The sequence below is a fragment of the Fringilla coelebs genome (assembly GCF_963513975.1).
Source record: "Fringilla coelebs genome assembly, chromosome: 6".
Classification (NCBI taxonomy): Eukaryota; Metazoa; Chordata; class Aves; order Passeriformes; family Fringillidae; genus Fringilla; species Fringilla coelebs.
This window is the reverse complement of record NC_140034.1, coordinates 15,079,071-15,104,428: the sequence shown is the minus strand read 5'-3', so window position 1 is coordinate 15,104,428 and position 25,358 is coordinate 15,079,071. Positions and strand designations below refer to the sequence as shown.

Below are 25,358 nucleotides of genomic sequence, written 5' to 3'. Positions count from 1 at the left end.
ACTAAAATGATACAACATCAATTTGCACCAGCTGAGGATCCAGCACCTCATCCCTGGGCCACCACCATATTCCTCCCCAGAATAAAAAACTGGTTCTTGTTCAAGTCCTGCACTTGGCAGTTACAACATACTACTGTGTAATGAGACTTAAAAATAGTAGGCTTTTTTTTTGTATGGACTTTAGCAGCATCAAGCTGAACAAACACTTCAGAAGTCACTACTGAATACTGAATATTCAGACTGGACAGATTTAGTTGAGGTTGACCAAATTACTAGGGGCTGTCTTCTCCCAAAAATTACATTATATGTGTAAAATGTTGGTTTGCTCAGAGATAATTACTGGAGTGTCAGTCAGAGGTCATTCTAATTTTAATTACTTCACATAACAGTAAAATGATGCAGTAGAAAAATAATAGCTTTAAAATACAATCAAGAGTTGTTGCACATCTTTGTTGTATTTTTTCCACGTACAGTAAAAATGCCACAGACGTTACAAATGACCTATTTAAGTTGTGCAAGTAAGTGACACATTGCAGGCATTAAAAACTATCTTTTTCAAAGTCATTAAATCAGAACAGCAGCAAGGCCAAACCACATTTTTCCTCTGTTAAGCATTTTTTCCTTGAAATGAGGTAAAGCATGGTACCAAGTGCAATGCTTATTTGTGCTACATGAACAGAACAGCGCAAAAAAAAAAGCCATAAAAATAAAAACGCAGCATAGTTAGGAGGACTGTTTAAAGTACAGTATAACAGGACTTAGATAAAAAACCCCAAGGTTCATGCCAATTAACCCCCACACCATTTATGATGAGCCTGTGTGGCTGCTTTTGAAGATGGGCTGCAACAGTCCGCTTACACTTGTGCTTATAGCATGTCAAGTGATTTCTACCCCAACCTTCAAATGATCAGATTTAGGTCTTTAATAGCATACACTGTCCAGTATCAAAATCATATCAACTGTAGGGTAAAACACACAGATGTGGAACATGGAAACTACTATGGATTTTCTGCCTCAAAGGATAAAAAGTATTTCAATGAGGTCACACGGGAAAAAATCACGGCATTTAAAACGCATTTAAAAATGCATCAGCAGCAGCAACTACTTTATAGTCAGCCACTACACATTTCAGATGTCCAATTCATACGCTTTATCTAGTAACAAAGTGATCATTAAACTGTTCTGAAACACAGAGTAGGTTCAGCTGATTTTGTCTGCACCCAAACACTCCACAACCACTTCACTGCTAAGAATTACCTGAAACCCCTGAGAATCTATAACCTTGTAACAATCAGTAAGAATTTTAGGCATTCAAAGAATAACTGAAATTTTAGCTTTTCATAATGCAACGAAAACTACTTAAGACTTTCTAGATGGTCTGATTTAATCTGCTGATTGATGTCTGGCCAGAAACACAGAATTGTTGACATGAGTAATCATGTATTTTCACTAAGAAAATTCAGTCCTACTACAAAGGGCAAGCTACAGCTTAAATCAGTGACCTTTTTTAAACAGCTAATGCAAAGCAATTTACATTTGAGAATTTGGACTGCATGTTTTTATTGTTCCATATCACCATATCATCTACTTGCTGTTCTTATACCTCCTTTTATGACTGAAGTACCTAATACTAGACTTTTTTATAAGCTAGTATTTTAATTCTTGGTTTGACTCCTATAACAAGCAGCTTTCAAATACAACAGTCCTTTCCACAAACTGAAAAGTGACTGAGATAGCAAATATATGAACTTTTGAAAACTGTATTTCAGAAAAGCTTAATGTCTGCCCCTTGTCACTAAGGCATATACTTTATTTTTTTGTTAAGAAAGCAAGAGCTGACAGTTTTTGTTTTGTTTTAGTGTGCATTTGTGAGGAAAGGAATAGGGTTTAAAAGCAGGAAATACAGTATTTGTTTGTAATTTAGTTCATAAGACACAGCATCAAGTTCAAACTATTGTGCTGGAAAACATTAAAACACCTTGCTCTGCTTTCTCAAACTTCAAGCATAATTAACAGGGCAAAATTGCAGCAAACCTCTACTGATACTGGTGGGAATACAAGACCCACAGCTTTTTTTAAAAGGTAAATTAAGAGGTATTATAGTTACAGTGCAAAAAATTAAAATTTCAAGCATAATATATAAACATAGCACCAAAACAGAAAAAAACCCAATGCATGCAAAAATAAAAAGGAAAAGAAGAGAAAAAAAGAACTGAGGTATTTAAGTGAAGAGTGCCTACAAAAATCTAATTAAAGAAGTATAGGCAAAGCCTAAAAAATACAAGTATGATTTCCCCCCACGCTCCCAGTAGACCAAAACATCAATGAGCTAGTTTCTCTAAATTAAGGACCTAAATCACAGATGTATCAAAAGTACGGCAGTTATATCTCAAACATCAACTTTCATGTTATTTAACAGCACAGCTTTGGTAGATGAAATATGCATGCAATTCTGAAAAGTACAGTAAGAAATTTATGTGGAAATATCTCTAAGTGTAAAGGTGCTCTGTTTGTTAAATACGTAACCAATTGACTATAAAATCTGCAGCATATCTTAGGTGTGATATGTCTAAGGTTGTTTTGTTAGTGACAGTTTGCACTGTGCAATTATTTGTTGCTGTTTCCAGTATTGGAACTATCTAGCTTGCAGGTTTGTGTAAAATTGGAATTTTAGCCAAAGACCATATTTTGTTTATGGTATTAAAAAAACTGTAGACTAACCACCTCCTCAGAATTGTTAAAAATAACCTAATTACATATATATGAATATAATTTCTATTATAATCCTGTAATAAGTCACAGCTATAGTAATGAGTTGTACTGTAAATATAGAGCTGTATCATTGTAAAATGCATAAGAAAATGAAGGGAATGTAAAACAGTTTGTTCCAAAAAAGATCAGAAATTAAAGATTATTAATGAGGGTTTATTTATTTTTAAGGCAAGAACCTTTTTTTATGCAAGACTGTGTGGCATAAGGAAACCGAAGTTTCACTCAACCAGTATGCCAGCCATTACAATTAAAATCTGTCCCTAACAAATAAGTGCAATAATGATTGGGAATGCCATCTTAATGTAAAAAGATGACATGGAGAGAAAAAAAAAAAAGGAAAATAAAAAGGAGAATACTGGCACACTTAATCTTTCTTATACCCAATCATCCAGTACAGTTTATCAACTGCTTTATGACTGGCACTAGTGCACAGATTGAAGAATTCCAAGATTACTATATATATAAATCTAGCGACTGCATTAGGCATAAGCTCCCTGGCCTTCTAATACTAAGCAAAGCTGTACTGACAAGAAAAGTAAACCAAAAAGACCTGACAACAATTATTCTGAACACTTGCTAAATGTCATCATTAAAGCACTCTCGTGATTAAACAAAGCAGAAGTGAGGAAAGAAGACAAGATTGTGTTTGCGCAAAAAACTATAACTACAATTAGTTCCAAAATTTTATACATGTTACATGTTTTGTTATCTATTCTGTTATCAAACAAACTTTAAATTCTGTCTTCCAATTTGTTCCTCTCAACATCAACTTTAAAAAATTTGCTTTATTTGTATGTTATTTTTTTCCCCATTTCATTTATTTTTAAGAGGAGTCTCAGCTGTTTGGGACCTGAGGTTGATTTGCTTTGAGGCTTCGTAGTGCTCTTCTTGCAGCTGCAGATTTGGCAATCCTGTAGCTTCTGCCAACACCTTTAAACTTTCCCTTTCCTACAACTTCCACTGTCACTCTGACCTTCCCATCATAAGTTCTTTCTGCAGGACTGCAAAAATATACACAAGAATTACTTACTGCCAAGGCAAGGTAATGTTAAATAAGAGACCTACATTCTTTTTTCTACAGAAGTTAAAGCAGCAAAATTAAGAGAAATCATTACATTTCTCAGAAAGGTATGCATGGAAAAAAAAATAAAGAACAGTGCACACAATGATGATTAGGTTAGCTGCTTAGTGCAAAAGAAATTACAAGTACTTTGTGACATTTAAAATTCTCTGCAGTTCATGAAGCACAGCTTAGAAACCCTTTCTGTCAGTGTGTACGGAAGAAAGCATATTCTTACCTAAATTTGGCTGTCTCTGGCTCCATTTCCAGCAGCTCTCGCACTGGGGAACGGGGCACATTAGCAGAAAATTTTTCTATTTGATAAAAAAGCGAAAAGCAAAAATTAGCTTTGTTCTTTTCATAGGAGATGGCACTTTATTAGTAGAAATTTTCTGAAAGCTGGAAATACCTATTAGTGGCCTCATCATTGGATAGTACACTTGCCAAACCATTTCCAAAGACATCCCACTATCCATATAAATGGCACCAGCAAGGGACTCAAATATATCCCCCATGGCCTTTGGTACTTCAATGTCTTCCTCTTTTTCTTCATCTTCTTCAGATCTTCTGAGCTGTTGGCAATTAAAAAAAAGACAAGGGTGGGAGAGGGAGAAAAGGGGAAGGGAAAAGAGAGAAACAATTGCTTCACTTACAGTAAAACAAAGACCTTCAGAAATGTAAGCTCTCCTACATTCTATATCCTGTGATGCTTCCTTTAAGGTTCTAATTGACAACTTTCCACAGCAAAACTGTTGATTTATTCCCCAGTGAAACCAAGCTGCTGGTTATATATTTTTTCAAACATGGAAAAAAAAAATCCCAAACACTGTTGTGTACAGGATACTTTCATACTCTGTGAATTTCTTCTGTGATAATTCTGTAGTATTTCACCATGGGTCTGTTCCTCCCAATTAGACCCAGACTTCCATCAGTTAATACTAGAAAGCTACCTATAACTAAGGAAGAGTTAACACATCATATATCTCCCAAAAAGAGACTTTCAAAATCTCTAAGTCCAGTCTCTGGAAGAAAGTTGCATGTACCTCTCCCTACCTTATTTACCTCTGAAGACAAGCATGACACAAGCACTTGCAAAATAAGACATTAATAACTGAAAACCACCACCATCAGACTGAGCTAAAAGACACATTTAGGTGTTTAATGCAGCAGGCAGTGTTCTCTTCTATGATACTAATTTAAGACAATAATCTATTCTCATTATCAAAAATAAACTTTCAGTGTATGTCTTAAAAGTCTCGAGCTAATCTAATCCTTTACTAAAATACTTTAAACACATGTAATATACATTTAGCTAAGTCCAAACAAAGTAACTTGAAAACAAAAATTTGACCATTATGCTACTCTGCCTGAAAAGAAATAAGTTCCTGTCAATCTTCTCCCCAGCAGCTACACTCTCACTCAGTTTGAGGTTTAAAATCCAATTCAGTTCTCTTAAAAGTGACCATAATACTTCATAAATGTGTTCCACCCAATATTTCTACCTGAAATAAATCAAACAAGTAGTCAGACCTGACGCATACAGCAATACAAAGGGGAATTTTGATGTTAGAAACCAAGTCCAACTGTTTTGAATAGGGCACTTCATACCAAGTGTAAACTGAAGCACTTTTGAATTATACTGAAATAACAGAAGAAGAGAGAAACTAAGAGCTGTAAGGCACGGGACAGATGTTTCATGAGTGAGATTAGAAAAAACTGAAAAGCAGATGACATGGATATACACATGGAAACCAGTTTAGCTGGCATGAACTGCAGAAACAAAGACTCTTACATTTAACGATGAAATAAGAGTTTCAGTAATTCAGTGCCAGACCAAGATAGGGAGCAGGCGTAGGGAGAGTGAAACAAGGATTTTATTTGAAACAGCTATCACACAATTTGGTTGCAACTTTGGTGAAAGTTTCTTTTTGCATACTTGCAAGAACTGAACAAGGCAAAAAACAACACAGTAAGCTCTGAAAAGAAGTTCCTAGCCTTTTCACTCATATTGTGGAGAAAACAAGAGGGATAAGAGTTTAATCTTCTCGTATAAAGTAATTGATATTATCTGAACTTCAGTGGCATATTTCTAATTGAATGTTTAATGAATTTTTCCCTTAAAACATGGTTTTCACTTTGCAACAGAGTGCAAGGGCTATGAACGCATATGTTACTGAAATATTTTGATTCCTAAAGTATTAAATTGTCTATCAGGGAAAAAACCTATTAAATACAAAAAAACCCCATGCTTATTTAGTGCTGGCATGTTGTCAGACAGGATACTTTTTAAAAGACTGGTCAGTTTTTCAGAAGACAAATTATTATGGACTTTACTGGGTAACACTTTTAAAGAAGGATAACGAGTAGTCCCTACCTTCCAGATCCTGATTAGAACTTGACTTACAAGGTCCTTGTTCTCACAGATTTCCTAACCAGCTTATGTAAATGAATTACTTTTACCACATTCTCCCAAAAATAGAAGTTCATTACCATCAGCTTTCCTGCACAGCACAAAATATGACCTGTGTTTCCAGGTATTCAGTGAAACTATTTTTCAAGTGGCCTATTTGAAAGATGCATGCAATGTTTCCCTGGCTAGCAGAATGCCTTTAGGAGCATGTCAGACATCCTTGAGTATAGTGCAGTAACATCTCCTCCAGTAGAAATCATAAGAAAAACAGCAGAAATCTCCTGTCAGTGTACTACATTTAATAATCCCAGCATTGTGCCAAGGTAGCTTTGTTCATGCTGCTGCAGGGATACCCTACCCTGAGTAGGCACTACATGATTTAGCAACTCTTCACCACAATTTCATTTTGTAGTAGGGCTTCCTATCAGCTGGTGAAAGCAGCAAGCTAAATAGGTGCCCCACATTGTTCTAACAACACAAGAGCAAAGCTGAAATCAAGTGCCACAGAAAAACCTAGAGTCAAATGGCTTTCAAATTAATTAACTGCTGTAAATTCTCATTGATTTTATACTTTCTGAAGGCTGTATTTTACTCTGCAGATTTTACTACTGGGAGCCTGCTTGTTTGGCTGCTGTATGCATAAAACATTACAAAAATGTTAAGAAATCCAGTGACACGCTTCAAATCAGATACTGAACATACTTCTTCTACTTCCACTAACCTCAGAATCCATTCCTTGCATTTCATTCTTTTCCATTTGAAACTGCACAAAGTCATCAATAACATGAAACAGTTCAGGAGAGACAGCTTTGAAGTACTTGTGGTAGTCATACTTTACAGCTAATGATGCAAAAATGGTATTATTGACTAGAGCAGATCGTAGGTCAGTAAGAACTCCTGGAGAGTGTTGCCGTGGGTCTTCATAAAGGTGCTTGGTTATGAGGTAGTCCAAAATTGCATCTCCCAGGAATTCTAAGCGCTGGTAACAATCTTAAAGCATTGGAAATAAAAGAATGTACAACACCACAATTAAGTTTAACACACACATTTTTTCCAGGCTTTCTGGATAAGAAGTTTGGTACTGTGCCATGTAAATTCCACAAACTAACCAATGGCAAGAGAAGACAATCTGTTTTTTAAATGAAGTGTCCTTATGTTTAAAGAGATTCCTAATGAAATACTAAGAAAAAAAATCAGAAAAAGCAGAAGCTATATGTAATAATAATGCCAATTTTGAACAAAATTTGGTAGGCTAGAAAAACAGCTGTGTTTATAATCAATTAATCTTTTTACTCAAGATCTTCATGTGCTGAGAAACATCAAAAAGTAAATTTAAGAGATTCTGCCAGCAGGCTGATCTGAACACTGTAAGAGTTGAAAATTAAAAAAAATAAAAACAATTATTATAAAAATCAATGTATTAAGAGCAGGGGAACACAAAAATCTAGTTTTTCGTCTGATTTGACATACATTAAGACACCTTTAACAAAGATCCCTTTTTAGAATATTTCTTTTAAACTGGAAATTAAAATTGTCAAGCCTTTGCTTTTTTGACAGTTGACAGGGGCCATGGGAACAGAGAGCTAAGAACATCTATTTTTAAAACACAAACAAAAAAGCAAAAACCCTCTTGAATGCAAATACAGGTAGGAAGGCTAAGAAAGGAAGAAGACAAATTACTAAAGAAGTTACCATGAGAGTGAACTGACTAGCACTAAGTTGCTTTTATAGCAGCTGAACCTATGACACTGCCAGATCTCAGCTGCTAGCTATGCCTTAAAGAGAAAAAGTTACAGGTAACAGCTATTCACAGCTGTCTCACTTGGTAAACAGAAAGGAAATCAGACGTCTTCCTACGGTTTCAACAATGCAATTTTAACTGGACACTATGCCTCAAGGTTTCTGGTAGTGTGTATTTTTGTATTATGTATGTCTAAACATAAAGAAATAATTTACTTTCAATACATTTTGTGAAATATTTTTAAAAAGTAAATACATATGTGGGTAATATCCCCTACAACAAAAAAAAAAAAACCAAAGGAGCACTTCTGTGTTTTGTCAGAATTGTTTCTCGATGTAGTAGCATTTAAAATTACTTATTTATTTAATGAAAGCAGAGCTTTCTCACTCTTTGGAATAAGGGTCCAATTCACTATTGGAAAAATTCAGACTGCTGACAGCGAAGAAATTTGCCAATCACTACAAATAGGGTTGGAATTTTACCATGGTTTGCTTTTGATTGCCTATTATTGTAGGAAAATGCATGCAGGTTTCAGAATGAACAAATATTACATCAATTAGTATAAGCAAGAGCAATTAAAGATCACAGAAATACAAATTTCTACTGCTGTAAAATCTTTTATGAGATCATGTACAGAAACATTAAACATTAATCTGAAACTGATTTAGTCTGATTTAGTCAATTACTTCAAACTTTGACTTTAAATATTTACTCAGCAAAATGCCTGGACTTATATTAAGACTTTGAATTCACAGCTTCAAAGTGAAGTGTCCACATTCTGCACTCCTACAGATTAATCAGCTAATAAAAGCTGTAGTCTACAGTTCATCTTCAGAAGCACAGACAAAGTATAACATTCTTGGGATTCAATTACAGAACAAATTTGCTAAATATATTTGGAAAATATTACTGCTATTTCCTGAAATACATGGCAATTTTCCAGAGTTCTACAAGAACTTTTTTCCATTAAATGAGGATCTAATGTCAGTCATACACAGCTAGTGATAGAGCATTTATCACTGATGCTGTTCCTCAACACTTGATGAGGCCTCAGTAAATATACTTTATCTGCACCAAGTCAAAATATGAATAATCACTGAGATACAAATTGAACAAGCATTATCCTTCTAAACAGCAAAATACTATTTTTAAGACACTGTATTCCAAGACTATTGTAACATGTGATGTCTAAAAAAAAATCCATACATGAGAACACAAGATACTACTTCTCTTGCTTTTGCAATATGGAGAAAAAACTACAGAGGTTTTTGAAAAGAACTTACCAGTAATGGTATTATAATGGTAAGAGGCATGAGTAAATGCCTGAAGAAGATAAGCCTTGTTCTTAAAACTGTAATTTATTTTCTTCTCAAAGTTTTCAAAACCAGAAATAAGGTGATTCAGGGTTTTTTCAGCATCTGGGTGATCAAACATACACCTTGGTGGAATCTTCAAACAGCCATACTCCAGGTCTTTACACAGAGAAGGCTCTGAATTAACTACAGAAGCAGCAACAGAATTTGGTGAAAGATTTTTCTGCTCACTGTTACAGTTCTCTCTGGTAGCACATAGAGTGCCTTCCCAATCAGTCTTTTTAATTACAGGGAGCACCTTCAGCCCCAATGAACACAGGAAAAGCTGAGCAGCTCTTTCACCACAGCTGGTCAGGTAGCAGCCCAACAGGGCTTCCACACAGTCTGCAATGCTCTTGTCAGCAATACACTGCTCTGTATGCAAGTCATAGGAGATCGACTGCTTTCCTGCATCAACACCACAGTTTTCTTCTGATGGGTTCCAGAAGCCCACTACAAAATCATCCTCTTCAACAGCCTTGCTAGGATCCAGATAGCACATAGCATCCCAAGAGCTATAGTCAAAATCATCAAAATCTGATGAACACTGAACATTACCCATGGATGACTTTTTGGGTGCTTTCCATTCATAGTTTGAATCAGTGGTTGAAAAGTGTGAGAGTGAAATTTTCTTCACAAAAGCCCCTGATCCCATTAACATATTATCAATGAATTTGATATGCTCCTGATCATACTCCAGAAAATCATCTTCAAAGTCTGTTTCTTCCTTGGGCAACCTCCACATTAGGTCTTCATTCTCTTCATCATCATTATAATCATCAAGTTTACCATTAGCCAACATGTTTTCCTTTGTCTATGAAAGAACACAAAAAAAACGGTGATGAATAGGGAAACTAGACACTTTTACTGCAGAAAGATAAGAAAAGCAGGATTTGAGAAGTATCTCCTAATAATAACACTGCTTTTTTTAACGTTCCTAAGTACATTGTCTGATCAGATGCACAATACAACCTCAACTTCCACAAGGACTGGAATAATTGTCCTGGAATACAAACTCTTTGTTGTAGGTTACTAACCTACAACAGCGTGTGTTCTACACACAGCACATGCTGCATTTTGTAAGAACCTGTGGTTGTACTTGAATGTGAAGAACAAACAATGACTTTTATATCCACTAAACATTACACACTTGCACACTAAAGTGAACAACAGAAAATTCTAAATTAACAAATTTTAGGAAGCATAAGAAAGTTCCGGATACATCCTTCTCTCAAGCTGCTAAGGCTATTACAAATGTTGAATCAACACATTTTTGAAGATTTCTTTTCAACATCTTTCTACACAGAAAATGAATTCAGTGGGGTTTTCTTCAGTTTTTTGGGTTTTTTTACAGGTCCTAACTAATAAAAGAGAAGGCAAAAATTGTCGTCAATTTTCTAATACTTACATATACATCCATGTCTTTTCCCTCCTCATAATGAACAAATTTGTATGGATTCATGTAAATTAAAACCTGAACACAAATATTCCCAAACTATACAATTCTTTATAATTCTTCACAATTTGTCATGGCCCACATCCAGGAAAGCACTTAAACCTGCTTAGCTAAATGCACTGGTAGGCTTCCTAACATCAAAAGGACTATTAACAGGCTCAACACAGCAACACTGATGTCAGCAGGAATTCTGCCACTGAATTTGATAGGAGCAAGATCAGATTCAAAGCACTTTCCTGGACTGGGTCCTAAAAGCCAACAACATTTTCAATCAAGTGAAACAGCCTCTATCTGCCTGAACCTATGCATGTCATATTGCAGGACTCAGTCACTAATCTTGCAAATCTGTGAACCAGATGCTACCACGGGGAATGCTTCCCTTTGGGAAAATGCACACCCATCCAGAGGTGTGGATGGGTGGCAGCCATAATGGGCACTGGGCAGCACTTAAAACTACCTAAGGATCAAACAGATCACAGTGCTCTGCATCGGGATGGACCAGGCTTAGTCAGGTTTAGTAATCACAGGAGAGGAAAAAAAAGTGGCTATAGAAGTTCTTAGTTTAGACATTCTGCTGAAGGAATTCCTGCTGCTGTAATTCCCTATCTCACACACACACAGCAGGGACTTCTGTAACTTAAATTGCTCAGAAAGAGATATCAAAATTGGATTTGAGATAGTTATTTTAGATACTTGTAGTAATATAAAACTTAAAATAAGATTAATTGAACCAGTCTCAACAAGGACAAGTGCTGCTTTTTTCTTGTTAAACACCACCCGTCACATTTACTATTGAAATAAAAAAAGTCTTTGAATGAGACATGTCTATATGGATGCTCCAAAACAGATTTTGGCATCTGTTTTTACAAAGATGGAACAAATTATAAATTATAAATTTTTACTGTGGTTTCATTCACAAGTTTCTTAAAATGAAATTGTAAGTAGCAGGACAGCTACATGAACTATCCTAACATTGTCTGTACATTACTCCTTGTACATTAGGAAAAAATTCTAAGGGATAAAGATGAGCAGTGGCTAAAGGAAACAGAAAGCAATTCTAACCATTAATTCTTTTGTCATTAGCATTTAAAAAAAACCAACTATGAACCCAGAAGAATGATTTTTTTCTTAAATAATACCTGACTAATTTTCAGGAAGTCATTGCCAATTAAAAGGTGATGCAAAATACACGTTAAGTGCTTTTTCAATGCTCTTTTGGAAATCAGCCATTTAATAAAATTAATGAAAAAAGATTCTTCTCTTTAATAAAGCTTGATAAATACCAAAATTTGACTACTATGTTTTAGAAATAATTTGTCATACTGAGATCTCTAGTTTCAGTTATAGACCATCAGCCCATGGATGGAGAATTAAATTTACATCTAGGAAAGCAAAATATCTACTTGGCAAAAACCCCCCGCCCCCACTATTTAGTTGCATCACTGTCTGCATGTTTGTGTGAAACCATATGTTTTATTTACAAATAAACAGTGACTATCACAGAGGAAGCAGCCACTGAAACTTGTGGAAAACTGAAACCTTCTAAAACCAACAATTAGCTCCAGTCACAACCATAGTATCTCACTTGCCAGAAAGGTACAGCAGGAGGTCTCTCTGAAACGAAATCTTGGCACAGTACAGAACCACAATAATCAGGTTGTTTTATTCTGCAATAAACATTTATTTGCACAGTACATCTACCTAACAGTACTCTCATGTGCCCTCTGGTGGTTCTATAGCCTGAGTGTGGTCTTCAGAACTGGGAAAATGAAAGATGTCCTTTCACCTCCCTCCCCTGAATTCCAAACCAGTCTGAAACACTTAAAGGTCATGTTACTGACTACTGTGATCACTGGTATATCTGAACATGTCCTACTACTCCTAGAACATCAGAAAATAGTGTGAACCTTTCCTCATTAGGATTTCTCATTGTGAAGAGCTTGATAATACACTGAGGATGTCAGGCAGTGAGAGAGCCTATTTGACCTGAGAAGCAGATCTCAGTCATACCCATGGTGTAGCCACCAGCCATCAATACTGAACATTATCTCCAGCCAGCTCTACTCTTCCATCTGCCTCAGCACTGTGAAAAACACCAACTCTTTTTCATATATTCTATAATGGTGAACTCATTATTAAAGAGCAGACAATGTTCGGCCTGAATATATTACAGCTAAAGCAGTGATGATAATACCACTTAAAATTTCCAACAGAAACTTCTGAAAAACTCCTGGGAGCAGGCTAAATATCAGCAGAAAAGCTTTTCTTCTCTGCTTCTCCATTAATATCTACAATCAATACTGGATGATGTGTAATAAATTTCCTTACTTTCCTTACTCAGGTTCTGGTTAGAATCAATTTTCCTCTCATTTTCTTACAGAGAAGTTTTAGAAAGAAAAGAAATACAGAGATTTGTCTTCCCTTTGCTGAAAACAGCCAAGTAACTGGGGGTGGTGGGATCAGGTAGGGGCGAAAGAATACAGACACACAAAAGATTACTTGTCAACATAGTTAAATAAATTCTTACCATTTCATCTTTCTCCCACTTGTCAGTGTTGCTCTTGTCCTGATTTACTATGTAACCAGGAGGAAGCCAATTGACTGGGGGATCAAAAATCGACACCACCATGCGACTTGGCAGTCCTTTCTTTTTTCCGAGGCGATACAAGTTGCAGTTGCTGACCTTTAAGAAGAACATTCTGATAAACCTTTGGACATACATTTACATAAATAGGCTAAAAGGCAAAAGGAGCAAAAAAGTGTTACAAGTCAAGCTGGATCATATATTGTTGTGCATTTTCTCCAACTCTCAAAAGGGAGTTCAGTTTTCGTAATACAGTAGAACCAACCCAAAGCAAGATACACGTCTTCCTTTTCTTTTTCCTGAGGCCAAGCATATTAGGTGTGACTGTGTCAGTTTAAAAAAATTTAATGTATTACATTCTCCTCACAAAACAAACTGATTGCTACTTTTAAAATAATAGTAAATAGAACCTGTTCAAGTGTAATTTATTACAGTATTAAATAATCATCATTCAGACTACATTTGGAATGAAAAATTCTTATTTATAGGTAGGTTGACCTAAACCTTGGCAATAGAAAGTGTTAAAACAGTTCCATATAACACTTATTGAGTCATAATCCAGATGTTATTTTGATAGCCTCTAAAATGATTATAAGTATTTTAAAGGGAAGGGAAAAAAAGCATTCTCATATACAAATATATTTCCTTTTCTTTTTTAACTATCAACCACTGATCTTTTTTTCTCTTTTTAAATGCACTTTGCATGTTTTAAAGTCTTGAAATTTGAACTTGAATATTCAGTCACTTCTTTTATATAAACAGTGCAACTTATTTAGCCCTCCTTATTTTCCAAGATTAAGCTATACAATAATTTCATTTTCAGAGTGATGCATTTTATTAGAGGTCAACAGTCAATGCCTTGGCATTTAATTGAAATTATCACATTCATTTGGAAGAAAAAACAAAACAAACAAAAGTTTTCACGGTGGATTTTTCTGGCAGCAGCAGAACTAAAGACTCTGCTCCCTACTGTTTACATTTACCCTAAAATACTTCCACTAGTTTTATTGAGCAGTTCTGTAAGATTTCTTTGTGGTTTCATTTTTAAGTAAGACACTAAAAATTTCAAGGCAATCTCTTCTTGAGGAAACACAGGAAAGTTCAAGTAAAGATGCAAACTAAGGCTCTATGTTGTTAATTCAATCCTTCATTCAAGCATTGCTGTTAAAGAGCTTCTACTCAACACAGCTCTAGAAGTTCAGCGCACCAAATGTTCTCACTAACCCAGAACTTTTAGTTTCATTCAATCCGTAATCAGCTGGTTCAGATTTCAAACTGAGCTGCAGAAAACAGTTTCAATCAATCCCAGTTATGGCAACATTAAGCCCACAAATCTGAGTTTCTATTTCTAATATGCATGATACTCAATGTATAATGAGCAAAGCTGTGGAATTAAATCAACCTGCTCCCCTTCAACCTTCCAGCAAAAATTTCATTTATATGGCTTGTAAAAGCATGCCTTTTACACAGTATGAATGGATTGTTTCTACTCACTTTTTTGCTTCTCATGTATGACAGCCGTCCCTCGTGAGCATCAGGGTAAGTGCAAAACAAGTACGTAGTGATGGCATGCTTTAAAAATGAATCACCAAGCATCTCCAGCCGCTCCAGGTTAAACCCATCACTAGCATTTGAAAGAGTCAAAGCTTGAAGAATGAGACCAGGATTAGGACCGAGAGTTTTTGAGGAGTACCCACTGCAAGGGCTCTTTTCAGAATCTGCTCTGTCTTTTGAAAGATTAATAGCTTTTGAAGTACTGGTGGTCACTGCCATTATGGGGCATCCATCTGAGGTAGATCTGTTAGCATTTCCATCAAGGTATTTATTACTCGGTAGAGTACATTCATTGCTGGGCTTGGGCTGGTTCTCACTGTTGTATAAATTCTGAATGGGATATGAGGTAGTTGGTTGTACAGGTATGTCCTGCCTGCAGTAATTCAGCTGACTTCCTTGGCAAAAGTCTCTGTTAACTAAATCACAATTGCCATTGGCAAGATTTTTATTATAAGAAACACCATTAATTGCTGCAAGTTCTACCGAGACATCAATTTGGAGTTTACTGGGTGACTCATTGAGCAATGTTCTGTAACTCACAGACATTTGGTCATGGTTTTCTGCAGAAGAGGTTCTATTAGCACCTTGATGTGCAGCATTTTCAGGGACTACAATTGTGCTGTGCTTACAGTAATTTTCATTCTCTACTACAGAGGAGTTAGGAAGAGAGATGAAGGACTTGCTGTCAATAGACTTTTTCCATCCAAAGTCCAGGTTAGGATATCTGTAAAGATAAACCAGAGGTTTGTTAACAAAAACATTAGCAGAAGACAAGAAGACTATGTGCACATACATGTTTAAAAAGAGCCATGGCCTTTTGAAAAGAAAAGTAACTAAAACATGTAACTTCACTTCTCACTATCAAATATTTTTAAACTGTGTTTCACTCAGAAGTGCCATGAGTTAAACAAGAGTTACCAGTTTCATAATCCATGTAATAGTTGTTTCCACCTTGTAAGTCAGACATCCTATTGAAAAATACCTACTGAGAAAATACATGCCTGAAATCTGCAGGAAGTGATTTAACCCCTACACCAGCATCAGTGGCTGTTTGAGCTCTTAGTTCCTCTGCTGTCAAAAGGCAGTGCAGGCGGTAAAGGATGCTGGGGAGGCAAACTGCTTTTCTCCACAATGATGCTGGAATAGGATGTATAGCACAGAGCTCAGGAACCAGTATCTGGGAGAGGAGGGGGAAAAAAAAGAATATTCCTTGTAAAGGTAGCCATCAGATAACTATTAAGAGAGTCCACTTGAATTAGATGCTTCTATTTTACCTGTTTATTCTGCAAACTTTCCCATTTTGCTTTCCTCTTCTCAGCACTGCTTAGTGGAAGTGCTTTTCCCTTCTGATTCAAATGGCGAGGAGTCAAAAGATTAAGTCTAAAAACCATGTGAAAATACTGTGGTGTAAGTACATAATTAATGACTAGAACTTACTAGCCCTAAACCTTCTTAAGTTTCTTAGTATTCAACTTCAAAGTGCTGCGAAGTGACATCACCATTACCTCTGGGGAAAAACAGATTCAATTCATGGTTTTTGTTACACAAGTTAAGTATCTCTCAAGAAAAAAAAAAATCAGCAATTATTTTGGAAGAAACAAATCCTCAGCTTTATCCCATATTTTAAAGAAAAAAAAAGGCATTTTACTGTCAAACTACAAATATGAGACACAAAATAAGACTGTCTTTACCTTGAAGATGTGTGGTCCACATCCAGCAGTGGCTGGTTAAGATTGGTAAGATCAAGATTATACTTTGTTTTATAATATTCAGCAAAAGTTTCATATTCAGGGGAAGGGAATTTACTGAGTGGAGTAAGATCAGTGTATACATCAGCTACGTAGAATCGATGAGGCTGATCAAAGTTTCGGTATCTAAAAAAATAATATTTTGGCATTACAGTAAAGCTTTTGTTAAGTTCTTCATGTTCTAACATGGTCAGGAAATTAACAGCTGAACAATGCACTTGAGATTTTTGGTTAATGAGGGTTCTTTTTGGTGTAAAAAGCATTTATCTAGCTAACTCAAATGCTAAATGAGAAATGCGCTTTAAGACAAAGATGAGTAAAGTCAATCTATAATCTGTGAAATTCCCTCTACAAGATAAACATTTAAATTAAATGGAGGATTTAGGTCTTCAATATATAATACAAAATCAAGCTCTTGACAATGCTGAAAATGATAATTTCTTAATTCAGAACACCTAACAATTAAGTTTGATAATTTGCCTTTTTAGCATCTGGTCTCCAGTGTGATATTCTGCATCAGTAGAAACTGAGTTCCTCTGCATACAAAGACTGTACTACCTCATGTCTAATCTGGCATTTTAACAAAGTCATCCTCTAAATAAAGGTAAAATACAAAACCTCAAATACATAACAAGGTAAATTCATTAGCCTTTCAAGGACGGTGGAGTTCCTGCAGTACAGGCAGAACATTAAAATTAAAGCCAGGCTGTGGCAACATCTTTTTTGTGGATATCCTACTAATAGAAGATTAACTGCTGATTTTAAAAATCTTTAAATTATTTGAAACGCTACCACATACCTTCAGACTAACAGCATACAGTTCTTAAAAAGCAATTCTGCTGCAGATACTAACATGCCCTCATTACAAGTGTTTGTATAAATACAACAGGTGCACACCTACACTATGTAGAGTACTCACCGTGGAATGATAACTGCATCCTGGTAATCTTCTAACTTGAAAATAAAAGGCATTTCTTTTGTATATTGTGTACTGGGAATGCCTGTACGTGCCTCAGATTTTTCGATGTCTTCCATAAACTTAAAGTCAATGTCCAAAGTGCTGGAGTCATCAACTTAAAAAGGAAAATGCATTAACTCAGTTTTCTAGGCTGAAGTTTTCTGACAAGCTGTAAATTACAAAATTTTTGTTCTTACCAACATTTAGAGGTAGAACACAATAGGCTGAATCAGCTTCTGTAGGTTTGAACTCTAGTGCAGGTTTCTCAAGACGAAGAATATGTGAAAAAATGTACTGGTGGAGTCGTGTTATCAGCTCAAGCATTTGCAGAGACAGAGTAAAACCAGATTTCTTAAGCTCAATGGATATTGTAACCTCTCCAGAGCGAGTATACACAGGAAAGTGAGGAATCTAAACAAGAACAAAATTGAAAGAAATCACAAAAGAGAATCCAAAGTGGGATTCCTTTACAGAGTACTGTCTGTTCAGTGCACATTCTGAGGTAATGCTTGACTGAGCCTAGAGCAAATCGGAACAAACAGGATCAGAATTCTGAACTGTGATGACCCTTCAATTACAGATGAGACTCTGAATGTTAAAGAATGTCTGATTTGGCTTTTTAATAGTTCTCCTTGTGTTTTACAGTTCTTCTCTTTATAAAAGCTAAGTAGAAAAGGACGTATTTTCTATTATTAAATAAGAAATGCGAGAACCAGCAATATTCCCATAACATCTTCTTACGTGGACAGCGGAAAATACAATTTGAAAAAATCTTCCTCAGCTGAGTCTCACCAACAGAAAACACCTATTAAAATTTTTTTGAAGCAAGAGGTGCAAATTTCAATTAACATGGCCCACTTTTTATGCTGCTGCAGACTAGGAATGCTGAGAGAATTTGTTACCTTAGCTTTTGTATAGATAAGGTAGTGCAGTGCAGGCCACCTCCATAGCTGGTATGTCTACTCCTATCATACCTCATACAAAAAAGGAGGGACATCTTGAATTTTCCAATGTAAAATACTAAATTTCTAAACCAAAAGTTCAGCAAAAATAGATGGTTCCATCCCTAAAGACAGAAAAAGAAGTGGTGATGTGACTGAATAGTGTTGCTTATTTTCTGGAGCTTACTTGATACAAGCATAATTTATGGTCATTTCCAACTCTTCGCTCTGTTGGGTGGGAAGTAAGTGGAAAATAACAGGTTGCAAGGCATGCAGAATAAGGAAATGAAATAGATTCCTTACTTGAGGTATAGGTTTGGCTGTCAATATGCCAAAACATCTTGTAGTATCCTCAGGAGGATATAGCTTTCGTCTCCTGAAGTTGAGCTCATCAGGTAGAGGAGTTGTTAACACCATTCCTATTACATACAAGTAACAGGGCTGATCAGGTTTGGGATAACTATCCCTCAAACACTCTGGAATCTGAAAAAAATTAAAAGAATAAAAACATTAACATGACAAAATCAGCAAAATCCACCTAGTTATTAGTCTCTGAATAAGTCCTCTTAAGTTTATTTGGAAACACATAGCTAAAAATAAGGAACAACAAAAAAAAAATATTCTGGGCTCAAGCAGTGTTTTCTTTCTTAAGCAAAAATGTTTGGCCAGAAGCCTGGCATAGCAGCCATGAGATTTCCTTTGTCCTCAGTAGATGAGCTGGGTTTTCATAAGAAGACTTACTAACAACCTGTCCTACTGGTCCCCACGAAGTTCTTGTAACTTTTCTAGTAGATACTGGAGCTCAAATGTCTGCCCCCAAAGTTGAAGATGCCTCTTCACATGGAATTATTCCCTCCAATAAAGGTATATTGGTGGTGGGTGTTTTTGGACACACTCAGCCTCAAAAGATTGCCAAGGTAAGGTGCTGGCTGCTTGTGCCCCCGACGCTCTGTGCTGGTCCCACTGCTGTGGCTCTGCTCCCTCACTGGCAAGCCTGGGAACTCTGGGAGGGACTTCACTGGAGAGAGACACATCACACTCTGCAAGCCAGCACCATGGGAGTGGTAGCCCCTTTCCTGTGCTACCCGTAATTATTCTGGGCATTTTCCTAGTTTGCTATTTTCTCTCTTTCCTTCCTCTTTTATAAAATATAAAGTTGTATTATTGCTTTGGATCACACCATTTAACCTTGTTTGTATTTTAACCTTCCTTTCTACAGTAGTGGATGGAGGCAAAACATGCCTCTCCTCACTTGAAACAAGCTTTGATGCAAATGTCTGCATTTAACCACTAACACTAGAGCACATTTTATGTCCAAGATCTTTGGAACTTAACAGTAGAACAGGAAAAAAAAAGGTAAAAAGGAAAGTGTGCATACTCAGGAAAAAAAAAAGCTTGACAAGCTTGACTGAACTTACCGCTTCATTAACACAGATTTTTTTCCAGCAGAATTATTTAAAAGTATCAAAAATGTTTTGATACACTTGGGACAAACACACAAACAAAATTCAATATACTGCTCCTTTGCCCAGGCACTACACTACAGGAGTTCTCTCATTACAATTCTAGCTGCAGATGTGAATACCTGCAACAGCCACAAGCACTTTTAATTCTGCTGCTCATATTTGTCATAGACGTTAAGAAACCATGCTTTATGTTTGGTAGAAGTTCATTACTTTGCAGGTCTCAAAATGATCCTCCAGTTTATCTAAAACTAAATTGCAATACATGTAGTCCTGGATTTTAAAGTTACACTGCAGTAAAACCATGGCCTTGGCTTAATGGAAAATTACTCATAAATTTAATAACTACATTAAACCCAAGAGGATCTTGCAGACCTTAACCATTTGCCAAAGCTTCTTTTCCAGATGTGAGAAGCTGGGACAAAGGCAAGGGAAAGTATTCTTAGGTTCCCTATTAAAAAAGAAATAACTGAGAAAGAATGATGCATCACTTGACAAATCAACTCCTCTGAATGAGATACCATAATAGTGCATTTTATGAATCACCCCTATTCCAACATCACTAGCGAGGCAAAAGGACAGAGAAAAGCATTTGTAACAAGAAATACTGTGCAAAAATGCAAACTGTGCATCTTTGTAAAATGCAAAGATTATCAGATTCTATATGAGATACCTGTCCTATTCAAAGGACCTTAGAGCCTGTAACAACTGCAGAGAAAAAAAGAAGGTTCCAGAGGAGTTGCAAAATACTCTTGCAAAGCTTCTTTCCTCCATTTTCTCTTAAAGTATATCCAATTCCCCCACAAATACCATTTAAGAAGTTTTACAAGCTGGTGTGGTTGAAACCTGTTTTAACAGACTGTGAATACATTACTTAACACAGAGATGTACTTTCTTGTGCGACCTTTTCAACAGATCAAATATAATATTAAGTATAAAATTTAAAATTAATTTAATACAGGTACACTTATTTGATATTCTAAGATTTAAACCAGGAATTATGAAATTTTGTGTTCAACCAGTAAGCTTGTCAAACTAAACCAGCCATCCAAAAAAAAACCCCAAACATATTTCTGTATTTTGCCCGAGGCACATCTTTAGCGTTCAATTATTTGTCCTGAAAGCCAGTAATAAGGTAAAGATTTTACAGATTATTAATGCAGGACTATTTTTTTCACAGTTATTTTCATACTAGGCAAATGAGTGTCTGCCAACAAAACCTACAGAAAGTGAATGTTCTTTGAGCTTATAGGTATGCTTCCAAAGCATGTGGTACCATAAACTCAGGTAGCACTGCAGGCTTCCACAGAATTAGAACACCAAAGTAAATAGTAAATACAAGACTTCTAAAAATTTCTGATTAGCTAAGATTAGGAGTTGGCAATTCTGTCTTATTAGTACATAAAGTATTAGAGAGATCTGGACAGCGGTAAGTGATACTAACAGCTTTAGGATAGCACTGTCTTCGTTTTGTAGAGCCTGGCCTTCCTGGAACACTGGTTTCTTCTTCATCATGTAAATCGAGTTCCTCCTCATATTTAACCGTTTCTTTACCAACTGGCATCAAATGATCATCCAGTTCACCTGAATATTATGAAAGAGTACAAAGAAATAGCATTATAAACAAGGAAATCTTGGTTCCTTCAGATACTACACACTAATGAGACTGCTTGTGAAAATACCTCACATGTAAGGTTTTAAATTAATACATGGACTGCTGTAAGGGTCCAAAAGTGCAACTTTGGGAAAAGAGTGATAAAGACTGAATTTTGGGAAAAAAATGCTTATTTGTAGTAAAAAAAAAACCTCTTATATTTCATTTAAAAATTGAATTCTGTAACAAAAGTATCCAAGAATTCCTTTTGCACAAAAGCGATCTTTGAAACACTTACTGTAAAATCACTCATATGGAGTTATACACAGGAAGAGGGAAAATTTATATTGCTCTATCATTCTAAAAAGTAAATTACTGCTATTGAATGTGCACTTCCATCACTGGGTTGAGCCACCATCAGGTTGCCATTCTTGGATGTATTTGTTGGTATGAATTCAATGTTCAAAAGGTTTAACTCAGGAAAAAAAAATACAAACCCCAAACCCATAATTCCTTTTTCCTTAAAAAATACATAAATACTTCTGTACTTCATAAAAAAAAAGTAACACAGAATTATCTTTAAAATGTTCCACAATGAAGAACATGCTCCATCATCCTTACTAGAAAAAAGAGCTGAAGTAGTCCTGCAATGTCCTGTTTTCAGACCATGACTTAGGATACAGTAGAGAAAGCAATAAATTCAGGGTTGTGTGTTTTATATTTTGTCACTATTCACTTTAAAAACCATGTTCTTTTGGCTGTAGGATGTAGTTCCTGACCTATAATCAGTATCTTCTAGAGAACAAGACACTTTTCCCCTATTAAGTATATTCAATGCTGAGATCTTTGTCTCTTGTACTAACGTTGCTTTTGCTGTTTAATATGAAATTTGTTAAATAACCTGATTTCCCTGGAAAATTTAACTTACAAGGTGTAAGCTAAATTAGTAAGTAAATGACCACATCAAAACAAGGCAAGTGAAAGAAAGCTGCCGCAGATGGCTACAGGAGAAGGGCATGTACACATACAACATCCATATCATATGCAACTTCTCAACTAGAAAATATACTTTAGCAAAGAGGTTGTTCTTCCAGTTCTTACCAATTTTGTGCAGTTTTTCACAGCAAATAAGAGCGACAACTCTCTCAGCCAGTCTTGCACAACTCATTGGAGGGCCCTATAAACATTTAAATACTTTGTAAAAACTTTGGTTTACTAGCAAGTTACTTATATATGTTTAGTTTAGCACAAACATTTGAGGCAAGCAAGATATTTTTAAAAAACACATTGATGGCAGTTTTATCAAGATATTCAGGCTTGTTTTTCCAGAGAAACCAAAATTACAAGAACTCAAGTATACTATTGATCAAAACCAATAAAGGACAAGTGCATGAAACAACAGTGCACGGGGGAGAATATCTAAATATTTTTGCCTTTGGCATGAACAGTAACTGTTGATGGAAAATGAATTATAACAAAAACAGACAGCAATCTAAAAACAGACAGTACTATACAGAAAAAACTAGCTTTCATTACCAACAGTGAAACTAAATCTAGAAATGGCACAGACCATTCTTAGCCCAATATATTTACGCATTTCCATGATTTTCCTTGCCCAAATACCTACAACAATTGAAGCTCGAAGAGGCGAGTTGATTGGCAGGTAGAGAGTAGAGTAAAAGGTATGGTCAGGTAGTTCCCAGGTCTTACACTTGGGAGCCAGGTGTGTAAATGGATCACTTGGTAATCTAGCGCAGTACCTGAGCAGACAAAACATTTTACACATCATCAAAACCTGCAAATAAAAACCTAAACACATTTCAGGGGAACCTTACCTTACTGGTATGAATGCTAGAGAAAATGATTTCAGACATACTGAGCACTGTAAAGGTACACTACTGACTCATTTTCAACTAACTTCTGAGCAGAACACCTCCAAGTCCTTTATTACAAACCTGGTCTCCAGAATGGTCACTCCAGCTTGTAATGATGCACAAGGCTGTTTCCTGCCAGGTCCCAGGGTTCCCATTACGTCTCCTGAGTTTACTGCTGTCTTACTCCTCCTACTTATCATGGTTCCCCCCTGCCCCCCACCTTCCTCCCTTGTACCAACTTCCTTCTCTCCTAGCTTGGTATTAAAATGCCAATGTCCTGATGTTAAACTGTGCTGGACCTCTTAACACTCCAATGCCACATATACCCAGCTGCCAGACAGCCTTTGAACCATTTGCCGTCTGCCATTCATGCTTTGGATCCGACTGCTTTGAGAGGCTTTATTTACCAGGTAGTCCGTCAAAACAGGCTGCATCTCAAGAATTTGGCAACTAAGGCAGTACTTCGGCAATTGCATCACAAGCAATTCACTGCTTTTCACAGTCAACCAGCTCATGACACAGGAGATAAAAAGCCCTCAGTAAAACTTGGATGGTTTCTGCCAACCCCCTTTTCTTTATGGGCCTAAACACTGTTGCCATGAGGACTTGGTCCATAGCTTTCCATATGACTATAGTTAAACTGATTGGTCCACAACTCCCTGGATCTTCTTCCTTGTCTTTTTTGTCTTGCTATCACTGAGAACCCTCCTCTAACTACCATCCCCTTACAGAGTTGATATTTGAGTAGCTCCCATCCTGTCTGGTGGACTTTAGTTACTGTGGTTTTGTTTGTAAAGATGACAACAGACTGCTAACACAAATGTGAATATTAGAACTGAAGATTTAACTATTGTTTTAACAGTTTGTTTATTTATTGTTAAAACTAGCTTGACAAGAGCAAAAATGCAAATTTAGTACACATTTTGAAGCTGAATGTTTTCAGAGAAGCTTTTATTTAAACAGGAATCAACATCACTGCATTTACTATCAGAGCTAGAATCTCTGGTAGGATAAAGAAAGCAAATAATCCCTTCAAACCTCTGTGACCACTTTCTTTAGGAGAGTAGATTTTGTCAAGGTGCCTAAGAGGAAATGTGTATAATGTGTATGATGCCCCATGCGTCCATGTTGCTAGACCGATTAAGAAACCTTTTATTGAATGATATGAAGTAAGAAGTGAATATACCTCTTACCTATTTATGTGTCCAATAGCAGTGTTAATAGTAACCCTTGGACTGTTCTCATCTGGCCTCAATACATAGGGTGGAAAGACATCATCATCATCAACAATGGGTTCAGTTTCAGTTTCATTGGCATCAACAGATTTGGAGCACTTGTTTCGGAGGATCTAAACATTTCAAGAAAAGAACATGATGAGAGATTTTTCCCTGAAAAAGTACTAAGATATACTTAAAAAACCCCAAGCCCATTCCTTTGACCTCATACCTTCTCAATTGCTTTGTATGTCTTAAGATCTTCTTCAAAACTTTTGATTTTGTCTGTATCTGCTAACATAATGTAATTGGAAATTGGTGCTCTAGCTCTTCCTTTTGACTGCACATAGGAACGGTACTCTGTGGGCAAATCAAAACGCACCACCAAGTTGCATTTTGGTATGTCAACACCCTCTTCTACAATACTAGTAGCAATAAGTAGGTTGGTCTCATGTGCTCGAAATTTTCTAAGAACCTGCAAAAGTAATGAGGACAAATTTTACAGATTAATTTTACAAGATCTGTTTCCATCATGAAATTGTGTCCAGACACAGAAAACAAAACATGTCCAGACATGGAAATACAAAACTATTACAAAGAATCTTTTAAGAAATAGAACAAGACTATTTATCAGAAC

At 36.1% G+C, this 25,358-nt stretch overlaps 1 protein-coding gene across 1 annotated transcript in view; it reads right to left on the bottom strand.

The window, feature by feature from the left end:
- Nucleotides 1-351: 351 nt before the first annotated feature.
- Nucleotides 352-25,358, bottom strand: part of DICER1 (dicer 1, ribonuclease III) — a 62,196-nt gene continuing 37,189 nt past the window's right edge. The window contains exons 12-29 of the mRNA XM_084208430.1: nt 24,954-25,196; nt 24,701-24,855; nt 23,261-23,393; nt 22,735-22,810; nt 21,484-21,623; nt 18,880-19,059; nt 17,833-18,046; nt 17,597-17,750; nt 16,621-16,803; nt 16,204-16,309; nt 15,931-16,106; nt 14,870-15,653; nt 13,319-13,474; nt 9,267-10,149; nt 6,964-7,232; nt 4,242-4,404; nt 4,071-4,146; nt 352-3,773 (exon numbers count right to left, since the gene is read on the bottom strand). Of these exons, the coding sequence (XP_084064556.1) occupies nt 3,608-3,773; nt 4,071-4,146; nt 4,242-4,404; nt 6,964-7,232; nt 9,267-10,149; nt 13,319-13,474; nt 14,870-15,653; nt 15,931-16,106; nt 16,204-16,309; nt 16,621-16,803; nt 17,597-17,750; nt 17,833-18,046; nt 18,880-19,059; nt 21,484-21,623; nt 22,735-22,810; nt 23,261-23,393; nt 24,701-24,855; nt 24,954-25,196 (4,257 nt within the window). The 3' untranslated portion in view covers nt 352-3,607. The remainder of the gene's footprint in view (nt 3,774-4,070; nt 4,147-4,241; nt 4,405-6,963; nt 7,233-9,266; nt 10,150-13,318; nt 13,475-14,869; nt 15,654-15,930; nt 16,107-16,203; nt 16,310-16,620; nt 16,804-17,596; nt 17,751-17,832; nt 18,047-18,879; nt 19,060-21,483; nt 21,624-22,734; nt 22,811-23,260; nt 23,394-24,700; nt 24,856-24,953; nt 25,197-25,358) is intronic.